At 47.0% G+C, this 24,245-nt stretch overlaps 1 protein-coding gene across 1 annotated transcript in view; it reads right to left on the bottom strand.

Annotated features, from left to right (window-relative positions):
- Window positions 1-24,245, bottom strand: part of ADAMTS16 (ADAM metallopeptidase with thrombospondin type 1 motif 16) — a 180,983-nt gene that overhangs the window by 103,064 nt on the left and 53,674 nt on the right. The window contains exons 4-9 of the mRNA XM_023588862.2: window positions 23,100-23,382; window positions 19,996-20,195; window positions 18,386-18,469; window positions 15,753-15,912; window positions 14,543-14,648; window positions 5,448-5,585 (exon numbers count right to left, since the gene is read on the bottom strand). Coding sequence (XP_023444630.2) covers window positions 5,448-5,585; window positions 14,543-14,648; window positions 15,753-15,912; window positions 18,386-18,469; window positions 19,996-20,195; window positions 23,100-23,382 — 971 coding nt within the window. The remainder of the gene's footprint in view (window positions 1-5,447; window positions 5,586-14,542; window positions 14,649-15,752; window positions 15,913-18,385; window positions 18,470-19,995; window positions 20,196-23,099; window positions 23,383-24,245) is intronic.

Genomic DNA, 24,245 nt, shown 5'->3' with positions numbered 1-24,245 from the left:
GGAATTTATCCTCCACAGACTGGCCATTCACGACTCTAGGAAGAATGGAGACAAGTTGTGCCGACAGCTGCAGGCCAGTTGAGTTTGCTTCTTAAACTTTTCTTCCCTCATGTAGCAATCAAATGCCAGCTTGCTAATTAAGGAGGGCAGATTCATCTGTAAAAGTTGGCCATTTATCCTTACTCATTGTTGGGATCATAGCCAAATAGCCACCTAGCTGGTGGAGAATATAACAGTATTTTGATTACTTAGAGATCAGGAAAATCCAGCAAACATGTCAAAGAACACAGACTTGGGTTCGTTAAGTCATGGAAAAATAAGTATTAACATACTATTTGTAGAAGTGTCCAATTTGCAACTGGTCACCTCAAGTAAAATAAATCTTGATAGAGAATTTGACAGTGAAAGACTTTAGTGGGGAATTTATTCTTCCAAGAAACCAACTTGTGACTATGTGAAACCTTATTTATTACCATGTGGTCTCAAACATGAGTAAAATCTTTAAAGAAGTTTTATTACAGAATTGCTACAGAAAGGTTTAGTGATTAGTAGAGAAACCTAAAGGCTTAACATGTACAGAGTTCCTGTTTGGAAGGGTGGGGATTTTTGGGTTAAGGACAGTGGTGATGGTAGCACGACAGGATGAATGCAATTAATAGCACTGAATTCTATTTCTCAATGTGGATAAAAGGGAAATGTTAGGTTATATATATGGTAAAGGAATAAAAATTTTAGAAGCACGTCAACCTGACTATACAAACAGTAAACCCTAAGTTTAACTATGGACTACAGTTAACAATACAATTATTAAAACGTGCTTTCAACAATTGTAACAGTACCACACCAGTGTAAGGTGCTAATAACAGGTTATATGGGAATCTTGTAATTTATGCATGACTGTTTTGTAAATCCACAATTTCTCTGATAAAAATGAGCAGGACTCAGTATACAGTTTGGCTGTTAGGTATCATAGAAGAAAAATGAGTGTTCATTTCATACTCTGAATCGTTTTAAGACCATATTGTGATTTGCAGAGGACAGTTCATAGTCGATGTCTTCAATATAGACTCTTCTCTGAATATCTCTCTCCATGGATTTTCTTATATTTCTTGGCAGTTTCAAAAAAATTTTTTGTACTCTTTCTTGATTCTCACACCACACTCAACTTTGCATCCTGTCATCTTCCAATGAGAGCATATTTCAAACAATTAAAATGTTTATTGTATTATCAGACCCAGATACAAGTTGAAAAAGAATCTAAAATATTACTTTAAAAAAGATTTGGTATATAGAAAACTCCCAATTTTTCCTGTTAAAATAAATAAGAGTACAGTGAGCCTAAAGAGAATGCTCTTCTTTAATATAGAAAACAGAATTCCTCTGCCCGTGTGAATGATTTCAACAGCTGCAAGAAACAGCTAAAAACAATGCTAACAACCCCCCCCTTGTGACATTATGGGGCTCCCCCATGGGCATGGCAAATGGTATCTGTACTCCACTGTGCCGCAGAGAGGCGTAAAATACTAGCGTTGCCTTTGTATGTAACAAAAATGATGAGGACAAATCCAACGTGCATTCCTAGAATACAGGACACAGATGTCCACAAAACCGGAGAGGCCTGCCTTGTGCAAACGGCCGCCCTCCTCTAGGTGGTCAAGTAACTTGACGGCGTTATCATACCCCAGCACAAGAATATGAGGGAGGACCACAGCTAGAGGCGTGGAGCCCCCCAAGGCCGGTGGAGAAGATGCCGGCTCCCTGGAGCTGCTACAGGATGTTCTGGGGAACTCTAGGAAGGGGCAGCAAGGAATGCAAACCAGCCACGGCTAACCATGGAAGGGGGAGCCCAAATATCAAATGATAAACGGAGGCAACCCAACAAAAATACGAGCATGATCCCGCTCAAGGAGTGTTCTAGAAACAAGACAACTTAATGTGTGCAAAGGGGTGGAGGGGAGGATCTATGCTGAACAATAAAAGAAAATAAATAAGGCAGAGCCCGGTGGGCCAATCCAGAGAAGTCAGTTAGCACCGAGGGGCATCTCAGGACAAAGAGGGATGAAGGAAATACCTCATTGTTACTTCTTACTGTTGTTAATAACCCGGCTCGCTCTTCTGGCCAGATCCCCATGATAGAATAAGAACTGCCCAGACGTGGCAGGCAGCTCTTGGGCCTGCTAAGCTGGGCGCGCGGAGTCTGCCATGCGCTGTATACAGCCGCGTCTCCACGTGGTCCTGCCACCATCGCACAATGGCAGAAGCAACAAGGGCTCCTGGGGCCTGTAGGACCACCCCAGGATGCTCTGGGTCCAAAGAGAGGCAGTTGCAGGGACAGAAGTGGGAGGGCACATGCGTGTTATCATACACCCACATGGACATACCGTGGTACTTTCTATCATCTTCTTTTTTTAATTTTGTGTTAATGTTTATAAACCTTCTCTACATGACATAATATGCAGTTTATTTTGTTATAAACAATAAGAAAAGGAGGATCCAGCATGTAAATATGTATTTATATAGCAAATATATATCTATAGAATTATGTCAATGTAAAGAAATGCATAAAATACATACATTTTTTATAAAAATACATTTTTGTATTTCTGTACACACACAAATACAATATTATTGTTTCTAAAGAATTCCGTGCTACTAAAAGCTTTGCTTTCCTTGAAATACCAGTATCTGTCCTATGTTCAGTTAACATGAACAAATTTTATCTTTTCTTGCTTTGGTATTTAGAAAGTTCCTAGCCAAGTTTCAAGCTTCGGTATCAGGATCAATAGTTCATAAAGTGCTGTAAATATTGTCCTTTCTCTGTTCTTCATATTTTAAAATTGATTTGCTTTTCATCTTGAGCAAACTTTTATTTATTTCTAATTGTTTTGCATATTCTGTGACAAACTGGTCCAAATTCGGAAAATAAGATGGTTTTTGCCTGCTAATATTTTCCAATAATATATAATTAAAATAGAATTAATAATTCCCATGCTTCCTTTGATGAATGTGATAATCTCAGAAATGGGGGCTTTTGAAAAAATGTTGAGTGAATTGAATTGAGAACTAATCACAGTAGCTCACTCTCCTTTATGTCCTGCTAGCCTTTGTGGATTTTGTAGGTGAGAAAGCACATTCTCTGAATCTTCATGAATCCACCCATTATTGGGAGGATGTTTGTTAAAGGGAAAGCACAATTCTCCCATCCGCCTTGTCAAAATACCTTTTGTCCAATAAATAAATGTGTCCCTCACCTCTGTGAGAGCAGATTTCCCACCTGGGTCCAAAGAAACAATGTTCCCTAAATGGCAAAGGTGGACACTGGTGTGTCTTCTGTGAGTGCAGTTGGCCAGGTGCTTCCATTTGGTCCCAGAAGATTGTGATCTGATTGGAAGGGTTCAAGTGGGCCCAGGATACTGTGCCTGCCCTTGTGCCCACACACATGGGCGCATGTGTGGACCGCGTCTGTGGCGATTCTCACAGATTGGACATCTTTAAAGAGGTTAAAGGCTGCTCTTTAAACAGATAAGGACTGTCTTTTTAGTATGTGACCTAAGTATTTTTGTTCAGGGTTCACAGATAAAAGTAAAAACAATGGCTATGCTTGCCACAGGACTGCTTTTCCTCCGCTGGTTTCCATCGCCCTCTGGACCAGTGGGCAGAGGCCGGGTCTGGAGTCGCCCGGGTCTGACTCTCCATGCGTCCCCCTGGAGCCAGCCCTCCCAGGCTTCAGTGCCTTCAGCTGTGCTATGATTTGAGGTTACCATGAAGGCTCTCTTTACCAACTCTTGGGACCTCTTCTTCCAGAGCAAACACAGAGAACATTTGTCAGCCCCTTGCATGTTAGGGGGCCATCGACTGAGCACTCACTTCCAGAAATGCCCCCCCCTGCCCTGCACACTTGCAGCGGTCCCTTGTTCAACATCCACAACTGGCCACAGAGGAGAACGATCTCCTAGTGAGGGAAGAGACAGAGGATGCAAGGAACCTGGGTCTCTGAATGACTGCCTGGAGCAGAGTTTCCCACAGTTCCACGCTTGAGTGTGATGTGTGTCAAAACGAAGTTTTGGTTTAAGGCTCGAAGCAAATGCTAAGCTTTAAGCCATTGAAATTTGGGCGACAGTCTAACTGACCAGCACCTATGAGGGTGTTTTGTCAAATCCCTTGTTTCTCAAAACATTAAGAAATCTACTATCTCTTCCTGAGGGGTCAAATCTCACCTCTCCAATGTGCTAGACGCTAGATAAATTATTCTTTTTAAAATAGATTTTATTGACAGATTTAAAATTAGAAGAATACATAATAATTTAGAAAAACTAAAATAAAAAGTAAAAAATAAACTGGGATATTAAAAAATGAAAAAAATCATAAAACTTTGTTTTAGGCGTTTTGCCTTTCATCACAGTAACAGGTGTTGCCCTGCATGTATGGTGGCAAGGTAATCTCCTCCATTCCTTCCTCAGTGTCTATAGCCTCTACACACAAGAAGGATTTCAAAAATGTTTTAGATCACAGTAAAGTCACATATACAAAATGGGGGACTCCCATACACCCAAATTATTCTTAAAATAAAACTTTCCAAAAATAATGCTTAAAATTATAGGATATTACACTCACATTAAAGTTTACACTTAGAAGCAGACTTGGCCCAGTGGTTAGGGCATCCGTCTACCACATGGGAGGTCCACAGTTCAAACCCTGGGCCTCCTCGACCCATGTGGAGCTGGCCCATGCACAGTGCTGATGCACGCAAGGAGTGCCTTGCAACACAGGGGTGTCCCCCATGTAGGGGAGCCCCACGTGCAAGGAATGTGCCCCATAAGGAGAGCCGCCCAGTGCGAAAGAAAGTGCAGCCTGCCCAGGAATGGTGCTGCACACATGGAGAGCTGACACAACAAGATGACGCAACAACAAAAAAGAAACACAGATTCCCGTGCTGTTGACAACAACAGAAGCGGACAAAGAAGACGACACAGCAAATGGACACAGAGAACAGACAACTGGGGCAGAGAGGAAGGGGAGAGAAATAAATAAATAAATAAATCTTAAAAAATATACAGTTTATACTCAAGTTTTTCTACTAATAAAAATGTATTTTGTAAATAACTGAAATGACAGTCATGCCTTATCATCATACACATAGATCTAACATGTATGTTAGATCTTTCTATTCACTGAAGTCTAATTGTAGAAGTGAAAAATTTAAAAACATCAAGTGTTAGTGCCAACTATTTCAATTTTGTCAGCTTCTATGGAGTCAGAGAGTCCAACAATGTCAGAGCAAGCCAGCAGGCCTCCATGTTCTTAGAATGTGTCTGGCAGACACCATCACATGGGAATCACCTCTGGGAAGCCACATCAGGCCTACGGCTGCTTGGACTGCCAGGACGACCAGGCAGTGAGATTGCAAAGGCACAGAGAGCGCACAGGGCGGGTCGAGGAGGCCATACCTTAGGAATCTGTGCAGGTACTGGCGACTGCACGGTGACCAAGAGAAGACCCCATTGCGCCCTGCCAGCGTAGGAGACATTATGCTGCCCTCAGACTTCTTGCACACATTTCCTTCTCCATCGTGGACCATGCCAAAGCTAAAAGAGAGAGAAACGGTTCTTTCAAACTGGAGGCCAGCTTAAAAGATCTCATGCTCTCTAACAAACATATGTCAAGATTGTTAGCTGGGTAGAAATAAAAATGTGTTAACAGCCAAAATGTGGACAATCACTGGGTGTTCACCAGTGAGGTGCTTGACAGTGCACAAGCCTATCAAAGCACAGACAATATCCAGGTGTCTGCTAGGGTAGACGTTTTAGTCTGAGAAAAGCATTTCCAGTAGGTGGAGAGGGGCAGTTCACTTGTGATCTTCTTGATAAAGCTTATACTCCTTTAAATTGCTTCCTTCTTTCCATATTCATTTCTGTTCACCAGGGATTGTCAGAATTCCCAGGGATGTTTATTAGAAATATGGATGTCGGGCTCCAAGCGAGGGATTGCTGACCCAGAAAAAAGAGACATAGGTATCTGAGCTTTTAAGAGGCCCCGCCAGTTGAGGTTGACACGCACCACACTGTGAGAGTGACTGACCACTGCTGCTTGGGCAGAAACTCATGGGGTGCTGACATTCGGTGCCCGCACACCCTGGTGTGCTCCTTCTCACTCGAGGTCTACACTGCTGGAGGCAGAGACCCAGTGCTTGACCCCGTGCCCTAAGTCCCATTGCGGGGGCAGGGGACATAGCTCCACAGACCTCCCAGTTGTATGGTTATGGGTGTTTTTGCCTCTGGGCATTGTTTGAAGATTGCACCTGCTTGTCTTGAATGAAAACCAGCCCACTTCAGAGCTCCCACCCTGGCTTAGAACCTGGGATATCTCAAGTTACAGTGACCACAGCAACTCGGAGTTGGATTCCTTTACAGCAGTTCCAGTGTCCACCAGCTCCCCCTACTGACACTTGGGGACATCTTTAGCCTTGCGTCTATGAGGACCACACGGACCTGAGTTGTGAATCACATTGACCTCACCTGCCTCCACCAAGTCCACTTCTTCCCCTCAACTTCCTAAAGCTTCAGCCATTAGGAGAACAATGCATGGCCATCTTCTACTATCCCAGAGGAGCAGAACGCACAGCCTTGGGAGGAACATATGGGCAACTTGGGAGCCTTCTTGGACACTGAAGACCACCCTTAAAAAGTAAATGTGTTGCCACCAACCCAAGCTCCTATTGGCCATTCATGCCTGGCATCCAGTGACATGGCTTCCCTGGATGCAGGATGTCCAGTGGGTGGGACATAGAGGGAAAGATGAGAAGGCAAAGTGGGATAAGGTGGTTACTGCAGGGGCCATGTTGCAGCGAAGAATCCCACGAGGGGTGTGTGGAAGGAGGGACGTGGGCACAGGGAAGACACCACCAGGGGGAGTGGGCTGCCAAAGGGCCTGGGGAGCCGGTATCTGCTGCTGAGGCTGAAGGCACCTTTTCCAATTAGCTCATCTTCTTAGGGTTAATAATATCATTAACATAGGAACTAACATTTATGTGTACTCGCTACTTTACAGACATGCCATTCGGCATGTTACCATATTTTCTAACTTAATCTTCACTACAACCCTGTTGGGGACTGAATTGTATCTCCCCCAAATAGATGCTCAAGCCCTCACCACCAGTGCTATGAATGCGAACCTTGGTAAAAAGGAATTTTTTGAAGATGTGATTAGTCAGGATGAAGCCAAGGTGGATGAGGTGGGCTGTGGACCAAATAGGACTGGAGTTTTATAAGCAGAGGAACTCTGTACACAGGGAGGGGGCGGGGGCACATCCATGGGACGGAGGCAGAGCCTGAGTTGCCACAAGCCAAGGAACATTCTCGACTGCCGGCCCCCACCAGGAGCCAGGGGAGAAGCAGGGAACATTCTCTCCCATTGAAGAGGAAGCACGGCCCTGCCACCACCTTGATTTCAGGCTTCCAGCCTCCACGGCTCTGAGACAATCCCTTTCTGTTCATGTAAGCCGACTCATCCAGGGGTGTTGCTCCAGCAGCTGTGGCAAGCTAAGGCAAACCCTACAAACTCGGTCTAATACAACGAAGAAGAGGCTGAGGATTAGGGAGGACACCGGTCCAGGGTCACGGAGCCAGCATGGAAGCTGACAGGGACCCCAGAGCCCAGGACGAACCCAGGAAAAGCCTGGAGGGTGTATCCAAGGAAATGTGGCATGCAAACATGGACCGATCTCTGCAAAATTCCTGATCAGTACCAAGGGTGACGTGGAGTTAGTCATTTCAGCCTCCACCCATTCTCAGCAGTTCTATTAAAAGCAATTCATCAAGGCTGGGCTACCAGATGGCAGGGAAGTGTGTCATGCTGTGGCAGGGTTCAGGCTGAAAGGATGTCTGGGAGGCTGCCTGGGGGAGAGTGGTCAAGAGGACCTCCCCTGGGACCCTCCCCTGGCTGGCCCGCGCCCTGAGCAGGAACAAGACACACTGGGTCCCACCTGGCCTGAGGTACGTTTGCTGCCACTAGCGCCCACATCTCTGAGGAATTCACAGTCAGCGCCTATGTCTGTGAACTTGATGGGTCAGTGTATCTTTTTGTTTTTTTTTAAGATTTATTTCTCTCCCCTTCCCCCCCACCCCAGTTGTCTGTTCTCTGTATCCCTTTGCTGCGTCTTCTTTGCTTCTGTTGTTGTCAGCAGCATGGGAATCTGTGTTTCTCTTTGTTGCGTCGTCTTGTGTCACCTCTCTGTGTGTGCGGCACCATTCCTGGGCAGGCTGCACTTTCTTTCCCGCTGGGCGGCTCTCCTTACGGGGCGCACTACTTGTGCGTGGGGCTCCCCTATGCGGGGACACCCCTGCGTGGCAGGGCACTCCTTGTGCGCATCAGCACTGCGCGTGGGCCAGCTCCACACGGGTCAAGGAGGCCCGGGGTTTGAACCGTGGACCTCCCATGTGGTAGACGGACGCCCTCACCACTGGGCCAAGTCCACTGCCCATTCAGTGTATCTTGAAACGTCTTCATCCATGTTATTTTCAGGTTTTCTTTTCAGCTCTGACTTGCAAACGCTGCTGTAGGGGAGGACGTGGTGTGTGCGACTAGCAAGAGCCCCCCTGGGTGGTTCTGAGCGAGCAGGATGGGCCCAGGACCCGGCTCGGGCACCCATGCTCAAGCTCCCCCGGTGAGTCTGATGCCCATGAAAATCCACCTGGCGCCATGCCTGCATTTTGTAGGGCAACGGGTGCCGGGACGTCAGGGTGCCCGTGCCGCGCAGGGACTGCATCTGAGGTTAGCATCACAGAGTCATGGGAGAACGGCTAGAATACACTTTTAAGATAAGGTTGTGATTTGGCGGCTAAGAAATACGACTTTATAATTACTATTCAATATACATATTCCACATTCATATTTGTTCTGCTTCTAAGCACCAAGACACTTTATTCAAAGTGGTTATCACCCCAAATGATGAAAAAATTAATGCGTTTACTCTCTGGTTTACCCCTTAGCTTCTAAAGGACAGAGATTGTTCTTAGGCCTCCGTTGAGCTCAGGAGCAGGTAGACTCACCGGCCCATAACAGTTCTCCATCCATGTTTGTGGAATGAATAAGTATAACACAGACCCAAATACCTGCATATAAATATAATTGCAGATTAAACTGGATTTGAAAATTACATTCGATGTCTGACACTTTGATTGCCGTCGCAGTGCTTTCTTATGTGATTCGTGGGCATCAGAAGGAATTCCTTCATTACTAATTATACATCCAGAATGACGAACAGCCCGGTGCTTCTAGGGGCTGTTATCAATTGTTTCAGGCTGGCTAGGCAGCTGCAGCCAAGGAACGAAGCTCCCCCAGTGAGCCGGGCCAGTGACACCTGACGGGAAATCACACCCTTGGTGTGGTAATGGTGACCCCAGGGGAGACCCAGCTGTCGGGAGCCCTGATGGAAGCTTCTGGAGAAGGATGGAGCGCCCTTGGGCTGGGGATCTGGTGGGGACAGCACTCACACGTCACCAGGGGACCTGAGGTCAGAAGACCCCAGGGCTGTGGGGGCAGGTTGGCCAGGGCGTGACTCTGCCCCTCAGGAGGGCTGATATTGGGCAAATTACTTATCCCCCCAAGCTTTAGCTTCCTCACCTGTAAAATGGGGATAACAAAACCTTCTTCACAAGCTGTGCAGATTTCCCGACACAGTGCACGGCAGAAGGGATAATGTCAAAACTTGCGTCCCTTTCCCTAAGTCAGATGTGATCTTGGCCAATAACATGACATCTAAATACCTCGAGATGTCATCCATACGCAGATGATGTATGTGCACGAGCGTGTGTGCACGCGTGCATGTGTGTGCCTGTGTGTGCATATCCACGTTCACAGGGATTCGGACAGAGGTCAAGGAATTTCAAATACTTTTGGACACAGAAACAAAAAAGTCTCACAAGGAATGACAATAAATAAAATGCATACAAATAGACCTTCTGAACTCCTGGAGTCCGCAGAGGCGGTGTGGTCATTACCAGATGAGATGATTTCCAAGGGGCTGGCTTGCTCTGAAACCACCCTGTGCCTCCCTGGCCCAGCCGGAGGTGCCCGGGTGGACCACAGAGCACAGCCACCAACTGGAAGGCACACAGGTCACCATCAGATACCCGGATGGGCAGCTGACATCGCCAGTGGAGGAGCTGAGCCAGATGGCACTAGCAAGCTAAGTGGCAGGGAAGCCAGTTCTGCTTCTTTCCTGATCCCCCCAGATGGGATGCCACGTGTGCCATGTTCATTTTCTCTTTCCCCATTTTACCAGACCCTACACAGTGCCTTGCTGGGAGAATACAAATTGTGCCCATTGAATGTGTGCAACTATGTGGGAAAAGACAGAAGAGAGAATGATGGCTCACCAACAATTCTGAGCACAGTAAATATGTTTTAATAGTACATTAGTCATCGGAAACGATTTTGCAGCTTGCTCTTTAAGCATGTTTTATATAATAGGAGTTTGGGGTTGAAATAATACAATTTAGGGAACACCTGCACAGGCATGCCTGGGTTTTGCAGACAGGAGATGTAGGTACGGCAGGTGGAACTGCCTGGCACTGTCAGGCTGTGGAGGGCCACAGAACACCTGGAGTCCTAGTCCCCGGAGCCTGACCATCAAACCGTGACTTCCCTTAGCAACTGGTTAATTTCTCAATTGGATTCATGCCCAGATGGACATATTCTCCAAAACGTGTGCTTCAGTCCTCAGCAAGGCTGTGCCAATTCTCCAACACCTGCACTGAGCCGATCACACGTGTGTCGAGTGGTGGAGCAGAGCCGGGAGCCGCTCCCCACGCCACCTGCTCAGAAGCGGGGTCCCAACTTGCCTCCTCCTCCAGGAAGAGGCACAGCGTGCTGCCGGTTCCTGCCGCTCTTCTCCCTTTCCCAACACAGACCCCAACACCAGTTCTAATTTTAGATTACATTTCCAGCCTAAACTGCAAGAGGTTTTGAGAGGAAAATAACTGAACTTAGTGGGAGATACTGGGAGGACATTTACTGAGTCTCTGAGTTAAACGTTAGAAAACCCACGGCTGAAGGGCATGGAGAAACACTCCTTCACCGCAAAGAATGTCCTCTGAAGGTTAACAAAGCTGACCTCAGTTCACCTTTGAGACAGAAGAAGGCTGTACAAGTCTCTTAAGAAAAGGCCCAATAAACGTAAAGTTCCTTTTATATAGAGAGTATTTTTTCTGTATTTCTTTTTTTTCACTTATAATCCTTTTTCAGTGTTATTATTTTTTTAAGATACATAGATCACATAATATGCTACATTAAAAAATATAAGAGGAGAAGCGGCTGTGGTTCAATCAGTTGGGCTCCCATCTACCACGTGTGAGGCCCTGGGTTCACGTCCCGGGGCCTCGTTGTGAAGGCAGGCTCGCCTGCACACTGCGGACTGCTGCCCGGCCGGCAAGCTCCATGGAGAGCTGGCTCAGCAAGGTGAAACAAAAAAAAAAAAAGGGGGAGACAAGTAAAAACACTAAAGAGCGTGCAGAGAGTGGACACAGAGAGCAGACAGCAAGCAATCCACAAAGGGGGGGATAAGGAAATATAAGAGGTTCCCATATAGCCCACTCCTCACACCCCCCACTGCTCCCACATGGACAACTTCTTTCATTAGTGTGGTACATTCATCGTGTTTGATGAATATATCTTGGAGCACTGCTACACAGTTATAGTTTACATTGTAGTTTACACTCTCTCCCAGTCCATTCAGTGGGTTATGGCAGGATGTATAATGTCCTGCATCTGTCCCTGCAATATCATTCAGGACAACTCCAAGTTCCAAAAATGTCCCCACATCACACCTCTTCTTCCCTCTCCCTGCCCTCAGCAATTCCTGTGGCCACTGTCTCCACATCAATGCTACAGTTTCTTCCATCGCTAGAGTCACAATAGTTCTACAGTAGAAAACCAGTAAGTCCACTCTAATCCATATTTTATTCCTCCATCCTGGGGACCCTGGGATGGCGATGTCTATTCATACACATTATTGCGTCCTCAGCTAGTAGAGGCAATAATAGAAGTGACTGTCTCCAGCCGTTTATCTTATCTGCTTTGAGATGCAGGTGTGGTTTCCCTGCATCTCTTATCATAACTGCTGCCCAGGTAAACTGCTGTTGTCACTGTCCCTGCTCTGCTGGCAGTTAGCACATGCTCTCGAGCTGCACAGCTCGTACATGCATTTCCTATTTCCTCAACTTGATCAGAAGCTATTTTGTTGGAAACATTGCCTCTTCACAGCTCTCAGGTGGTAATTTCTGTATCTCCTACACCATGTCCTCTACATTACGCACTCAAGGAGGATTTGAGAACTTTACGGAAGTTAATTCTATTAGGAATGGGACTTGCCTCCTGCTACCTCTCAAGCTCCTTTCTTCATTCCCTTCGAGATTCCCACTTGGATGTAAAAGCACTTTTTTTTTCTTGTTTGGAAGAGCTTATTTTTCTATCTAGGCCCAGCCCAAGTCAAGGAAGGAAATATTTCTAAGAAAAAATAAAAGCAAACACTGGTATTTATTAACATTGAAGATTAATTGTGAGACTGGTTTTGGATGTAGCAGGTTTAACTTTAGTTAAATTTACCACCTGCACTGGGTAGTGCTTGCCAATGCCTGTATCTCAAATGCTTATCTAACATTGATTTTCTCAGCTTCAGTGATTTAAATATTCTTTACCTCGATTCTTTAATTAAATTCAGGTATGGTTCATAGGACAGCAAGAGCCCAGTGCAGTTAAAATAATGGATGTTTTTGAAGTTTTAACTCTAGCAGACTATTAAAAATACAATTATGATGTAAATGAAAGCCGCATAAAGTGGCGGCACAATTTTCTAGACACTGACACAGGCAGTCAATCATTACCTGTAATGGGGGAGAAAGCTTTCCTTTTCAGGTCACCGACTCACACACAGACAAGGCCTGCAGGGGCTCTGATGGATTCCAATACACACATGCACGTGCTCACACACACGGGTACATCCACACTCATGCACACACACATGCATACACACACAGGCGCACTCACAAACACACACATGCATAAACACAAGCTCACGCCCATTCACATACAAGCACCCATGCCCAGAGGCACACACAGAGGCACAAACACACTCACGCACACACAAGCACATGTATGCACAGGCACACACGCCTATGCACACACACTTTGAACATGCCTGGCTGACACGAGACTGTGGCTTCAGTCCATTTTCTAGTAGGGGTGGGGAGGCCCAACTCTACCAAAAAGCAGAAATCACTAATGGTTTCTTTGATTCCCTTTGCCAGTGTAAACAGGACTGGAAGTTAAAAATAATAGCAATATTATACTTCCTGGTTGTGTGTTTTCTAGGAGAAATTTCAAGTCCAGCTGCAGTTTAGCTGGAACACCGCTGGGCTAGCCGTGGAAGCCCTCGCTCCAATCAGGGCAGTGACAGGTCAGTGGCCTTGTTGGCCAGCAGGTCCCTCTTTTGTTCAATCAAAGGTGCCTCAAAGTGAAGGAGTTTACAGAAGGGTGGGTGAGGAAAGCTACCTAAGAGTTCCGGCGCCTCTGAACCGCTGCTAGGAAGTGCTCGTGCTACAGGAAGAAGCACAAGCTTTCCACCTGCAGGACGCCAAGGGCTCGTCATCTGGGCCTTCTGGTCAGCACCGGGGCCAATCTCTGCGAGCCCCAGGCCCGCTCGTCCTGGGATGGTGCCTCCGTCTCAAAACCAGCGACCCTGGAGCCCAGACAGGCAAGTGAAGCTGGGAAACAAACAGGCCCCAACCTCCTGCAGTGCCCGCGCACTCGAGAGGGGCAGCACTGTCAAGAGGGAGGGCTCACTGTGCCCAGCCTCAGCTACTGGAGCCCAGTGACAGCGCTGACCAGGGGACAGGCCAGTGCCTGGACCACACTGGACGGAGGGACAGACACAGGCAGCTCCCCTCGTCTTCTGCACGTGTGTGAGCAGGACTGTGAGCAAGAGAAGAGTGGAAGAAGCAGGGCACGTGCATCTCTGCTGCTTTAAAATGTGCACCAACAGGCACGAACGCCGAAACCACGGAGCCTGCAGGACTGAAGGGGTCACATGCTGCCAGCTGTTCAATAAATTCCTAAAAACCAAGTTGTCCTAAATGATATTGCAGGGACAGATGCTGGACATTATATATCCTGCCATAACCCACTGAATGGACTGGTGGAGAGTGTAAACGACAATGTAAACTCTAATCCATGTGGTGCAGCAGTGCTCCAAAATGTATTCACCAAATACAATGAATGTGCCACAATAATGAAAGAAGTGGTTGATGTGGGAGGGGTGTGTGTGGGGGGGTGTGGGCTATATGGGAACCTCTTATATGTTTCTAAGGTAATATTTTTTGTGATTTATGTATCTTTTTTAAAAAGGCAATTAAATAAAAATAAATAAAATACATTTTTTAAGGCAAAAAACCCCACAACAATGTGCATTCCTCTTACACTTGATGGAGTCGATATCTCCGTGCAGTCCTGCAGGGAGGAAACCACCCCCCCTCGGAGATGCACTTACTTATGTCCAGACTCGTGGGCGATGGTGAAGGCCAGCCCGAGACCTGTGTCTTCGTTGACCGTGCAGCTGCGGTATTTACTGCACATTCCGCTGATGGGCGCAAACCCTGAGGGGCATCGAGAGCAAGAAGACGGAGAGCAGTGTTGTTGGAATAAGATGAGAGTGTGGCAGAATCATTCCCCAGCCCCTTAGAGAAACTGCGCTCCCATCTTCATTTGGGGAAAGAGGCCACAGGAAACCGTGAGCAGTGACATGGGACCCATAGTAATTTGAGAGACGGGGTCTATTCCCAGGAGCCCACAGGACTCTCACGGGCTATAACTGGGGCAAAACAGAATGGAGGGGTTTCCTGCAGACAGAGACGGAGTTTCTATAGCCATCTGCGTTGTCAAAAGTCAAGTAAAAAATACAGCAGAGAACGGGACTCTTCGCTGTTCAACTGGGCCCCATCTGAAAGTTTATGTAACATACACTGAGGCCCTGGGAATCGATGGAGAGTGGGAAAAAGTGTGCAGTAGCACGCTGATCTTGAAGAAAAATGTCAGAGTTCTGCCTCCAAGATATACCTGGCCTTATAAACATCTAAAATGCTACTAAGATTGCGGTATCTCTAGGGAAATGGAAAATGGGTGCAACATTGCCATAACAGCTCTACAAATACTCATTAATGTACCATGTCCACAACACGATGATACATCCTTGAATCTACAGACCCCATTCTCCAAACGGAAGAAGAAATGGAAGGCATTTTCTCAAGTTAGGAGAGATGGGAACTCTTGAATCGGTATGGGTTTTTCCTTGTTAATTGAGCACTTGTGATGAATAAATGTATATTTTCATGTTTGGCAAATGTGTATACAGTGAAAAGAGTCCATTCTTTATAACGGAATTCAGCAGTGGCTCCTGCTTATGAGTATGGAATGAGGGTAAAAATACTCTAGACCAGGGGATCTTAACAAGGGGTCTGTGAACCTGAATTTAAACTGAAAAAAAACCATTATTCTTGTGGGGACGTGTTGGTGCGGGTTTATATACTTATTAAATAATACACAGGATAGTGTGGACTTAGTCAGGGGTCCGTGTTCTTCACCTGCCTGGCAAAGGGGTCCGTGGAACTAGAAAGGTGAAGAGCCCCTGCCCTGGACCCTCCTCCAGCGAAGGGCGCAGAACACACCGCTCCTCCGCGCTCTCCTTTCCTGGGAGGTCTTACCCAGTGTGTCACAGGGCTCGTTCTTCCAGGAGCATATATCCAGACCGGTGAGTAAGATGGCGTGGTCGTGGCGAGTCCCGTCCTTGCCCATCAGTCCAGACTGCCACTGGCAGAAGCTGCTTAAGGTGTGGTCTGCGTGGTGATTGATCACGAGCCCCGGCTATGCGACAGAGCCCCAAACCGCCACGAGAATGGAAAGACAACAGGTTGTAAAGCAACTGGCATTCACGTCGTCATCCAAGCAAGCCATCACGAACCTGAATTCCACACACATCCATGGCTCTGAATGGCCAGTAAGCCAACATATCAATTCATATATTAAACTCCAAAGGGGAGTATATTATAAAACCCACAGATTCCACACAGACATTTAATGTTAAGGTCACGTCTATACCTCTGTACAAAAACAACTGGGAATTATCTGGCTGAAACATAGCCGGATACTTTTGCATTCCTGAAACACAGCAAATATTGGAATGCATTTTTAATGACCCAAGAAAGATGACATTTGTGCTTTTTTTTTTTTTGCATTCACAATCTCTGAAAAGTTAAGACATTTGTCAGAGGAAAAGTACTTTCAAAATTACATAAGACGACAGGATCACTTACATGCTTACACATAAGCCCACCTAGACCCTGTTGTGTTTGTTTCATAACCAAGTTTATGAGTTATGAATTTATAAATGTTTTAATATTTATTACAGAGAATTAAATTAAATGATTTTCCCACAGAGGCAACACGATCCTGAGAAGAGACAGGTCAATTAGCAAAACATCAGGGGTTGAGAATAGATTGGAATGGAAAGAAAACTGTAGAGGAGCCGTGACCCCATCAGGTGTGCCCAGTTGAAACAGAGCACAGCGGATCAGCAAGGAGGGCCAGAGCCCCCAGGTGTGGAGGAACAGCAGGAGGACACGGGAGCAGGTGGCCTTCTCTGAGCCTGACTTACAGGTGTGCTCTCATTTTCTATGGATGGCCAGAGAAAACCAGGGCAAACACCTCGATGTCAAGACACCAGTTCCTTTAAAGCTTTCAAGACCAGAGTGATGTGCTGACGCGTGTCTCTCGGTCACTGAATTTGTTTTTCTTCCTGACATGTGGAATGCGTCTCTCCAGAGAATCAAATATACCTAAGCTAAATGCGCTCCCTCAACACTGCAACGTGCCTTGCATTCTTCAGCTGGCGATTTCCAGGAACGCTGCGGTCATTAAGTCAACACAGGTGTATGATCAAACGATAACCTCGCCTATTCTTGGCAGTTTGGATGCATTCCAAGATGAAAACGTTTTAATAACAGGAATAATTAACCTGTCGCCTGAGAAGCCCTGCTGCTTCAGCAACCACACACACACACACACACACACTCACTCACGAGACAATGAAGCTGTATCTTTTCTGACCCATTAGGCCAGGTATAGCCCTCCATGGATAAAGGGCAGCATCCCACAACTATAAAGTCTGAAGGGATCTTGGAGCTCATCGATAAAATTGTGTATTTATTTTATGAACAAGAAAACAGTAGCTTAGAGGAGACCCTGCCAAGAAACCAGCAAGGGGGGACTTGAGTGCAGGGTGCCTGACTCGGGGTCATTGCTCACTCTCTTGGCTGGAGAAAAATTGAAGTGAGAAACTTTGATGACAAAGACACCAGGAAAATCTCAGGGCCTTCTTCATTACACACTGGAGCACAGCTCTCTGCAGTCACACAGGGCTTCTGAAACAGAAAGCAAGGGAGAGGCTTTTCCAAGGAGAGAGATGCACTCAGCATTCCAGAACCTCTAGGAAAATAAAGTCCAAGACTGAAGGTGGTGAGGGTGCAATCAAACTTAGGAGCTGGGAAGTAGTACAGAAAAACACTGCGGGATGCCACACTTAGCTTCCAGGCTACGGAAACATTTTAGTCTTCTGGCAAAAGAAGAAATGGTCAATTCCAGCTGGAATCTAGAGAGGGTTGAATTGTGTCCCCACAAAAGATTTGTTCAAGTCCTGAACCCCGTGCCTGTGAAACTGGAAATAGGGTCTTTGCAGATGGAATCAGCAAAATGAGGCCATTCTAGATGAAGGAGGGCCCCAAGTCCAAGGCTGGCCTCTTTATAGAGAAAGGAGAGGGTGATTCGGACACAAGCCAGAGGGCCATGGGGGACGGAGCAGAGATTGGAGGACGCAGCTAGAAGACAAGGAAGGGTGACCTCGAGACACCAGATGCTGGGAGGAGCAAGGGGCAAGTTGCCCCCCGGGCCTCAGAGCCAGCATGGCCCGTGACCCTGGATGTCACACTGCTGGCCTCTGAACTGGGCCCAGGCTTGCGGTCACTTTGTCCAGCAGCCCTAGGACTCTAAGTGTCCTGAAGTCTCCAGGTGGCTTAAGACACACTTTGCACTGTGCTTCCCTTCCAAAACTGAAGACAGCACAGGCAGCTCTTCATCCCATTTTCTCATAAAGTGAAAGAGCAAAAAAAAAACAACATTCAAGGAACTGATAAAAAAGAAACTCATTCCACTAGACACAAAATATCAAAAACTTACTGGCCCCAAGAAAAAGAGAAGCAAAGAATTCATGGAAGAAGTATAGTAAGGAAGTTTCCATTTATTTTTTTCTCCTAGAAGAGCTGCTGGTTTCAAGGTACAATACCTGTTCTTCCTCTAGAAGGATCAGCCCAACGATGGCAATGTTGATGTTTCCTCCTATTGTTCCATCTTTGAATAAGGCAGACACCTGAAGAGACAGGAAACTATCATCAGTCCCGCATGGCGGCCTTTCCCCCAGCCCACCAGCCGGTCTGGTGTCCTGCAGCTGAGGGCCCTCTCCGTCCTCCTCATATTCCTAAGAAAATGGTATTTCTTACAGTGGTGGACAGTTGGGTATGGACACGTGTAACCACTTTATCACTGGTGCCTGCAACTAAAGAAATGAAATTTGGTGAGGGGACAGTCTATTGTTCAAACACCAAGAAATTGGTCTCCACATTGGTCGGTGTCCTTGTTGGAAGAAAGGCCTTTTCACACATCGTGACGACTACTCAAGCCAAGTGCCCCCCAAGCTCTCCCAGCAAGGAATTCAGGGGCATAGGAGAAATGCTCGAGGAAGGACCAAGTAGAGACGAGAAAGAGAAGGAAACAGTATGGAAGGAAGATGGAGGGCAGGAGACCCAATGGTTAAGGTGCCCAGTGCAGAGGTGGACATGAACGCGTAGATATGGCACAGAGTAAAGGACGGTGGACAGCCGCAGGGAGGCAGCAAGGGGCCAGTTTGGCTCCCAGGTGGTGGATCACGGGAAAAGCTCTGCGGAGGAGCCACAAACGTGTCCCCACATCGCAGCAGCCTGCCTTGCGGTCCTCAGCCACACCGGCACGGCAAGGACGCACCGCCCTCCCTCAGTTTTCTGGGACACCACTAGCCACTGGTCCAGCTGGCCAAAATGATGCCATCAGCACCAAGCACAGATCAAGGGAAGATGAAGCACTCATAGGGTGCTCTGTCTACTGAGCAAGAAGACATAGAACACAGCTTTAAAATACCGTCATTACAACTATTAAAAAACGGACTTTGGGGAGTGGCTGGAGCTCAGTGGTTGAGTGCCCTCTTTGCATATACAAAGTTCCAGGTTCAATCCCTGGTATCTCCTTAAAAAAAAATACACACTTTGTTGGTCCAGGGTTTTCCCTCCTGTAATATAAAATTTCACTTACAAAATGGACTTAACATGCCTCTCATCCTTCTTCAATAATTATCACAGCTGTCAATTTAAGAGAGGCATATTTTATGTGACATGATTATCTAAAAGGTTGTGTTTTCTGTTTGTGTAGATAAAATAATTTATATTCAATATTTAAGTACTAATATTTCTAAAAAGATGGGTATTTCCATACAGCCATCTAAGATCACACATATAATGCCGACCAACCGATTCTCCACCATCTGCTAACAAGTCTCGGCCACCTCTTTACAGATTTCTGGCAAAAATGAAGATACAGCAAACATGAAACAGGCTTATACGCAGATGCCCAAATTATTTCTCCTCTTTATAATATTCTCTGAGGTTCTAGAAATGGTTCTTTTGATTGGGGCATAGAAAAACTGAAGGAGTTGACACCAATAAAATATTTTTTATATACAATATATAAACCTACAAGCAAAACAGACTGTAGAACACCAACTACCAACGGTGTGTACATACACACACACACACACATATCCCAGCAGGTGTCAGCACACAGGGGCCTCAGCAGAGACCGTCCTACCATATTGAGTATTGTCAAGACGTAAGTGGTGATGTTTTCGTGGCCGTGGTTTTGCATCATCTTTCTGTCAACTACCACCAACGTCTCCACGTTCAGTTCTTTGTTTCTGTGGGATTTCAGAAGAGAGCGCTTGTGCCGGAAGGAAGGCTTATACTCATCAGGTAAGATGAAAATGTCTTCACTGGGAGGCTTGGGCATGTCTGTGGAAGGACACACAGAGGACAAATTAAAAGCAAAGGTCACTGCACAAAATCAACTGGTAGAACTCATTATATGTGACCTTTGGTCTTAAAAACTAATACCCGCGGTAAAAGTCATATGACCTTTAATACCCTGTGGTACAAAATGTGCACAGAAGGAGAACAACTATTCCTAAAGGAATTTGGTATGGACGAGGCATCACAGCAGTCATGGCTTTATTTGCCGTGATGTAATTTTGCCCAGATTTAGAATAAGACAGCTGACTCTGGGGCTCCGATGCCCTGGCATCCCGTCCCGGTGCTGACACTCTACGTGGCACCTCTTTAGTCTCGACCACAGCCTGGGTGGTGGCCGCTGAGGATGAGGAGTGGAAGGAACTAGCCCAGACGTGCAGGAGAAGGTGGGGAGCCCTCGGTACTGGCTGCGGAGGCAGAGGCACAGGCCACGGGGTGGTGGCCGCACCGGCCAGGCTGCTGTTAGGCTCCCTGGGGCACGCTTTGTGCCTCTAAACGTAGTGCTTCCCACGTTGCCCTCCAAATGCCTGGGTCCCAGCTACGAACACACCCTCGGGGGACACCTGAAGCAGCCTGCAGAGTCCTGGGTGGGAGGGATGGCCGCGTGGGTGCCTTTCAGCCAATGGGCCTGCCTTGGACCCTCTGACGGATGCACACTGCAGTAAACACGCGGAAAGGCTCTCGTTTTCTGAATCAGAGGCTCTCGAGGGCAGAACCCTTTTATGTGTGGATCCCTCTGAGCCAAAAGAAATGAGGACTTCTTCTGGAAAAACCCCAAAACCCTCGTGCACAATGTTGAAACATCCAGAGACAGAAAATAAGAGGTCCAGAGAATGAAATGCTCCAGCCTGGAGGCGAGGCTCACGGTCCTCTGCCGTGCCCGGTCACCTGGCCCTCCCGACCCCAGGGGCCAGGGGGACAGAACTGCCACGCGCCAGCCGCGAGGGGCCAGCACAAACAGTGTCCTGTCGACTACTGTGTCTTCTCACCTGGCTAGAGGGGCTTTGCTGAGCCTTGCTTTTCTATTTCTGTTGGGAAAACATGGCTACTTTTTGCATCATCCAAATATAAAACATTTCATACAGCTTCATAGTCTTTTCTAATAATTACCTCCCACCAACCGGTACTGAGATTCTGGAATCTCTCGACACAACACACCCCTATGCTTACACACACACACACACATACACACACCCGGACATGCACATCCACGCACCCCTGCCCACCCCACACTGAGCAGCATTTCTCTGGAATCTTCCACGTATTCCCAGCTGGCTGTGTTCCCTGTCGGGGTGTCTGTACCACCTTCAGGTACGATGGCGCGTGCACCTCACAACCGTCAGCCTCGTTGTCTCAGGGCTCACGCGACACTTGCTCCTGACCTTGGTGCGGTCTATGAGGCTTGGACTGCACGGCTCCTCCCCAGCAGAGCTAGGTGCTTGAGGCTGCGTGCCGTCCCTAGCATGAGCCCATGTCCTGCGCGACTCACCCCCGCTCCAGCCCTGCCTGGCCCCTCCTCTCCTTCTCTGCTTCCCCTACCACCGTGTCCGCAGGCGGAGGTTGCTGATAGGGACGCCTGCTCTGAACCTCACTCAGCCTCAGCTTTCCTTGACTTTCCAACTCCTGTCCACTTCGACTTGTTCTCCCCCTGGTTCTTCTGCTGCCTCGGCAAGACCAAGCACGTGGGCTAGATGGACACAGCTGATGAGTCTCAGTCTCGGGGGGCTGCCCTAACAAAGTCCCCCATGCCGGGAGGCCTGAAGCAGGAGAAAGGCACTGACCTGTGGTTCCAGAGGCCAGAAGTCTGAGACCTGGAGGCTGTTGCCGTCCTGGCTCCGGGGGGACTGTGCGCAATCCTGGGTGTCCATCCCAGGCGCCACAAGGCCTTCTCCGCTGTGTCTGTGTCCAGTTGTTCCCTTCTTAAAGAACCCCAGTCCTGCTGGCCTAGGGCCCACCCCAGTGCAGTGTGGCCTCATTTTAACCAACATCTGCTGAGGCCCTTTTTCTAAATAAGGCTATAGCCATGAGCCTTTTGCTGAGGAACTGACCATGTCCTTTGGGGACTCAAGCCAGCCCACAGCAGATGAGTCTGGGTTTCCAAGTACATCTGCATGTGGCACATGACTTATGCACAGGCCCACCTGGGGTCCAGGGACGCCAAGGTGGAGAGTAACTTGCTTGCTCTTTCGCTGCAGGGGCCACCTGGCTATCGTTCTTCCCCTTTACTCAGGGGGATCTCCCGAGCACCTGCGACCTGCCCACCTCTGGATGGGGATGTGGGGTTCCATGGTCGATGAAACAACGAAGCAGAGAATAATGGGGTGGGGAAGAGCTGGCTCTTCCAGAGGCTCCCTGGGGAGGGTCTAAAAAGGGGATACTTGAGAGGAGATCTAAAGGAAATTACAGCTCTGAGTTCTACACAACACATAAATAATACAGCACCACCTGAAAGTCCATGACAAAAAATGTCGATAAAACCCGAGTGATAAACTGAAGGCACATTATGTCAAGCATAACCTGTCCTACTGATGTGGTCAAGTATATATGTATATGAATTACCTCAGCAGGAAAACTATGTGGGCTTCAATACATCTAAGCGTCAGGGTTCTTTTGAAGACTAGCGAATTCCCCACTTCTGAGCAATGTGTCATTCAATCTCTCGAAGCAACAGAATTCTTTAAAAAAATTCATCTAAGAGTGTCCAGACAGGGAGAGGCATTCTCTCCTGAGTGCAGATCGCGTGCCCTCTTTGGAATGAGTGCGTGAGTTTAACAAGGGTAACTGAGCTTCCCTCCATCAACGGACTCAATTTGAGGAAAACGGGAAACCCTGCACTGGCCTGCAGGCACGTCTGAACCCGTAGCTACGCAGACACTCGCCCTTACGTACATTTCTTGCGTCTTCCACAGAAATGCTGCTTCTGCCTGTGCCTGAGGTGAAAGCCACCGTGGAGGTGCTGCTTCTCGTGGGAGGGGCTGCGGCGATTTTCCGGCTCCTGCCTCCTCTTGATGGCCAGGATCTCGTTTCCCGGCGGGGACCGGCGCTCCGCGGCTCTCTTGTACAGAACGTGGGAGCGAGGGCCCTCCTGGCGGGAGCCGCTGAGGTTCCCGGCGAGGTGCGAAGGAAGTGGCTTCAAGAAGTAATCTGCTTCTTGTGTTCTTATCATGCCTGACTGGAAAAAATAAAGACGATGAAATAAAAACGCAATTACGCTTTCAGATTGGAGAAACAATCCGCCCTCCAAACAGTAAAAGAAAAATCATGCTTTAATGATTTTTTTTTACAAACATGCTCTTCCATTCCATGCGGCCAGAGGGTGAAAGGATTCAGAAACCTTAGCTAAGAATTAAGAATGGGAAAAGCCTTTAGGCACACAATCTACAGCTGCATCTTTTCAGAGAGATTTGTTAAGGTGTTCTGTAACTTGTGATTCTGGGAACAAAAGAGAGGGCTCAGAAACATACTAAAGACATTTAATCTAAAACAAAACCACTGGAGGAAAAGGCGCATGGACACCGACTTAGAGATTAATACTGGGGAGACCTCAGATAAAGAGATGTAAGCAGGGGAATCTGCAAAACTCTGTTCAACTAAATTTTAAACTTGAATAGAATGGACACATGTCCAGAAAAATGTAACTTAACAAAATTAATCCAGAAGAAAGCAAGAGAGAATTTACTAACGGAATCCAGACAGTCTTTCTAAGCACGTTACCAGAAATAGAAAAAAAAAAATCTTGATTAAAAACAAGATGTCTGTACAGCATAAATGTCTGTACAGCATAACAGACAACGAAAGTAGCATAAACAAAGACAAAGTATTTTAATGGGGACAAAGCTGTGAGACTACATTGTGCCTTTTGGAATGACAAAAAGTTTTGAAGCTTAATAGCAATTGTTTAACACTGTTTAATAGCAATTGTTGCTATTTTTGAACAAAGAGGCAATTTCATACTCTGGGAAAGTGTAAACTGGTACCATGTTTGGGAAGCTATTTTAACATCTATCTGCCTTACGTATCCACTTTATCTAATGG

Source organism: Dasypus novemcinctus, chromosome 2, assembly GCF_030445035.2.
Source record: "Dasypus novemcinctus isolate mDasNov1 chromosome 2, mDasNov1.1.hap2, whole genome shotgun sequence".
Lineage (NCBI taxonomy): Eukaryota > Metazoa > Chordata > Mammalia > Cingulata > Dasypodidae > Dasypus > Dasypus novemcinctus.
Note: the sequence above shows the minus strand (reverse complement) of the source record. Positions and strands in the feature narration are given on the sequence as shown.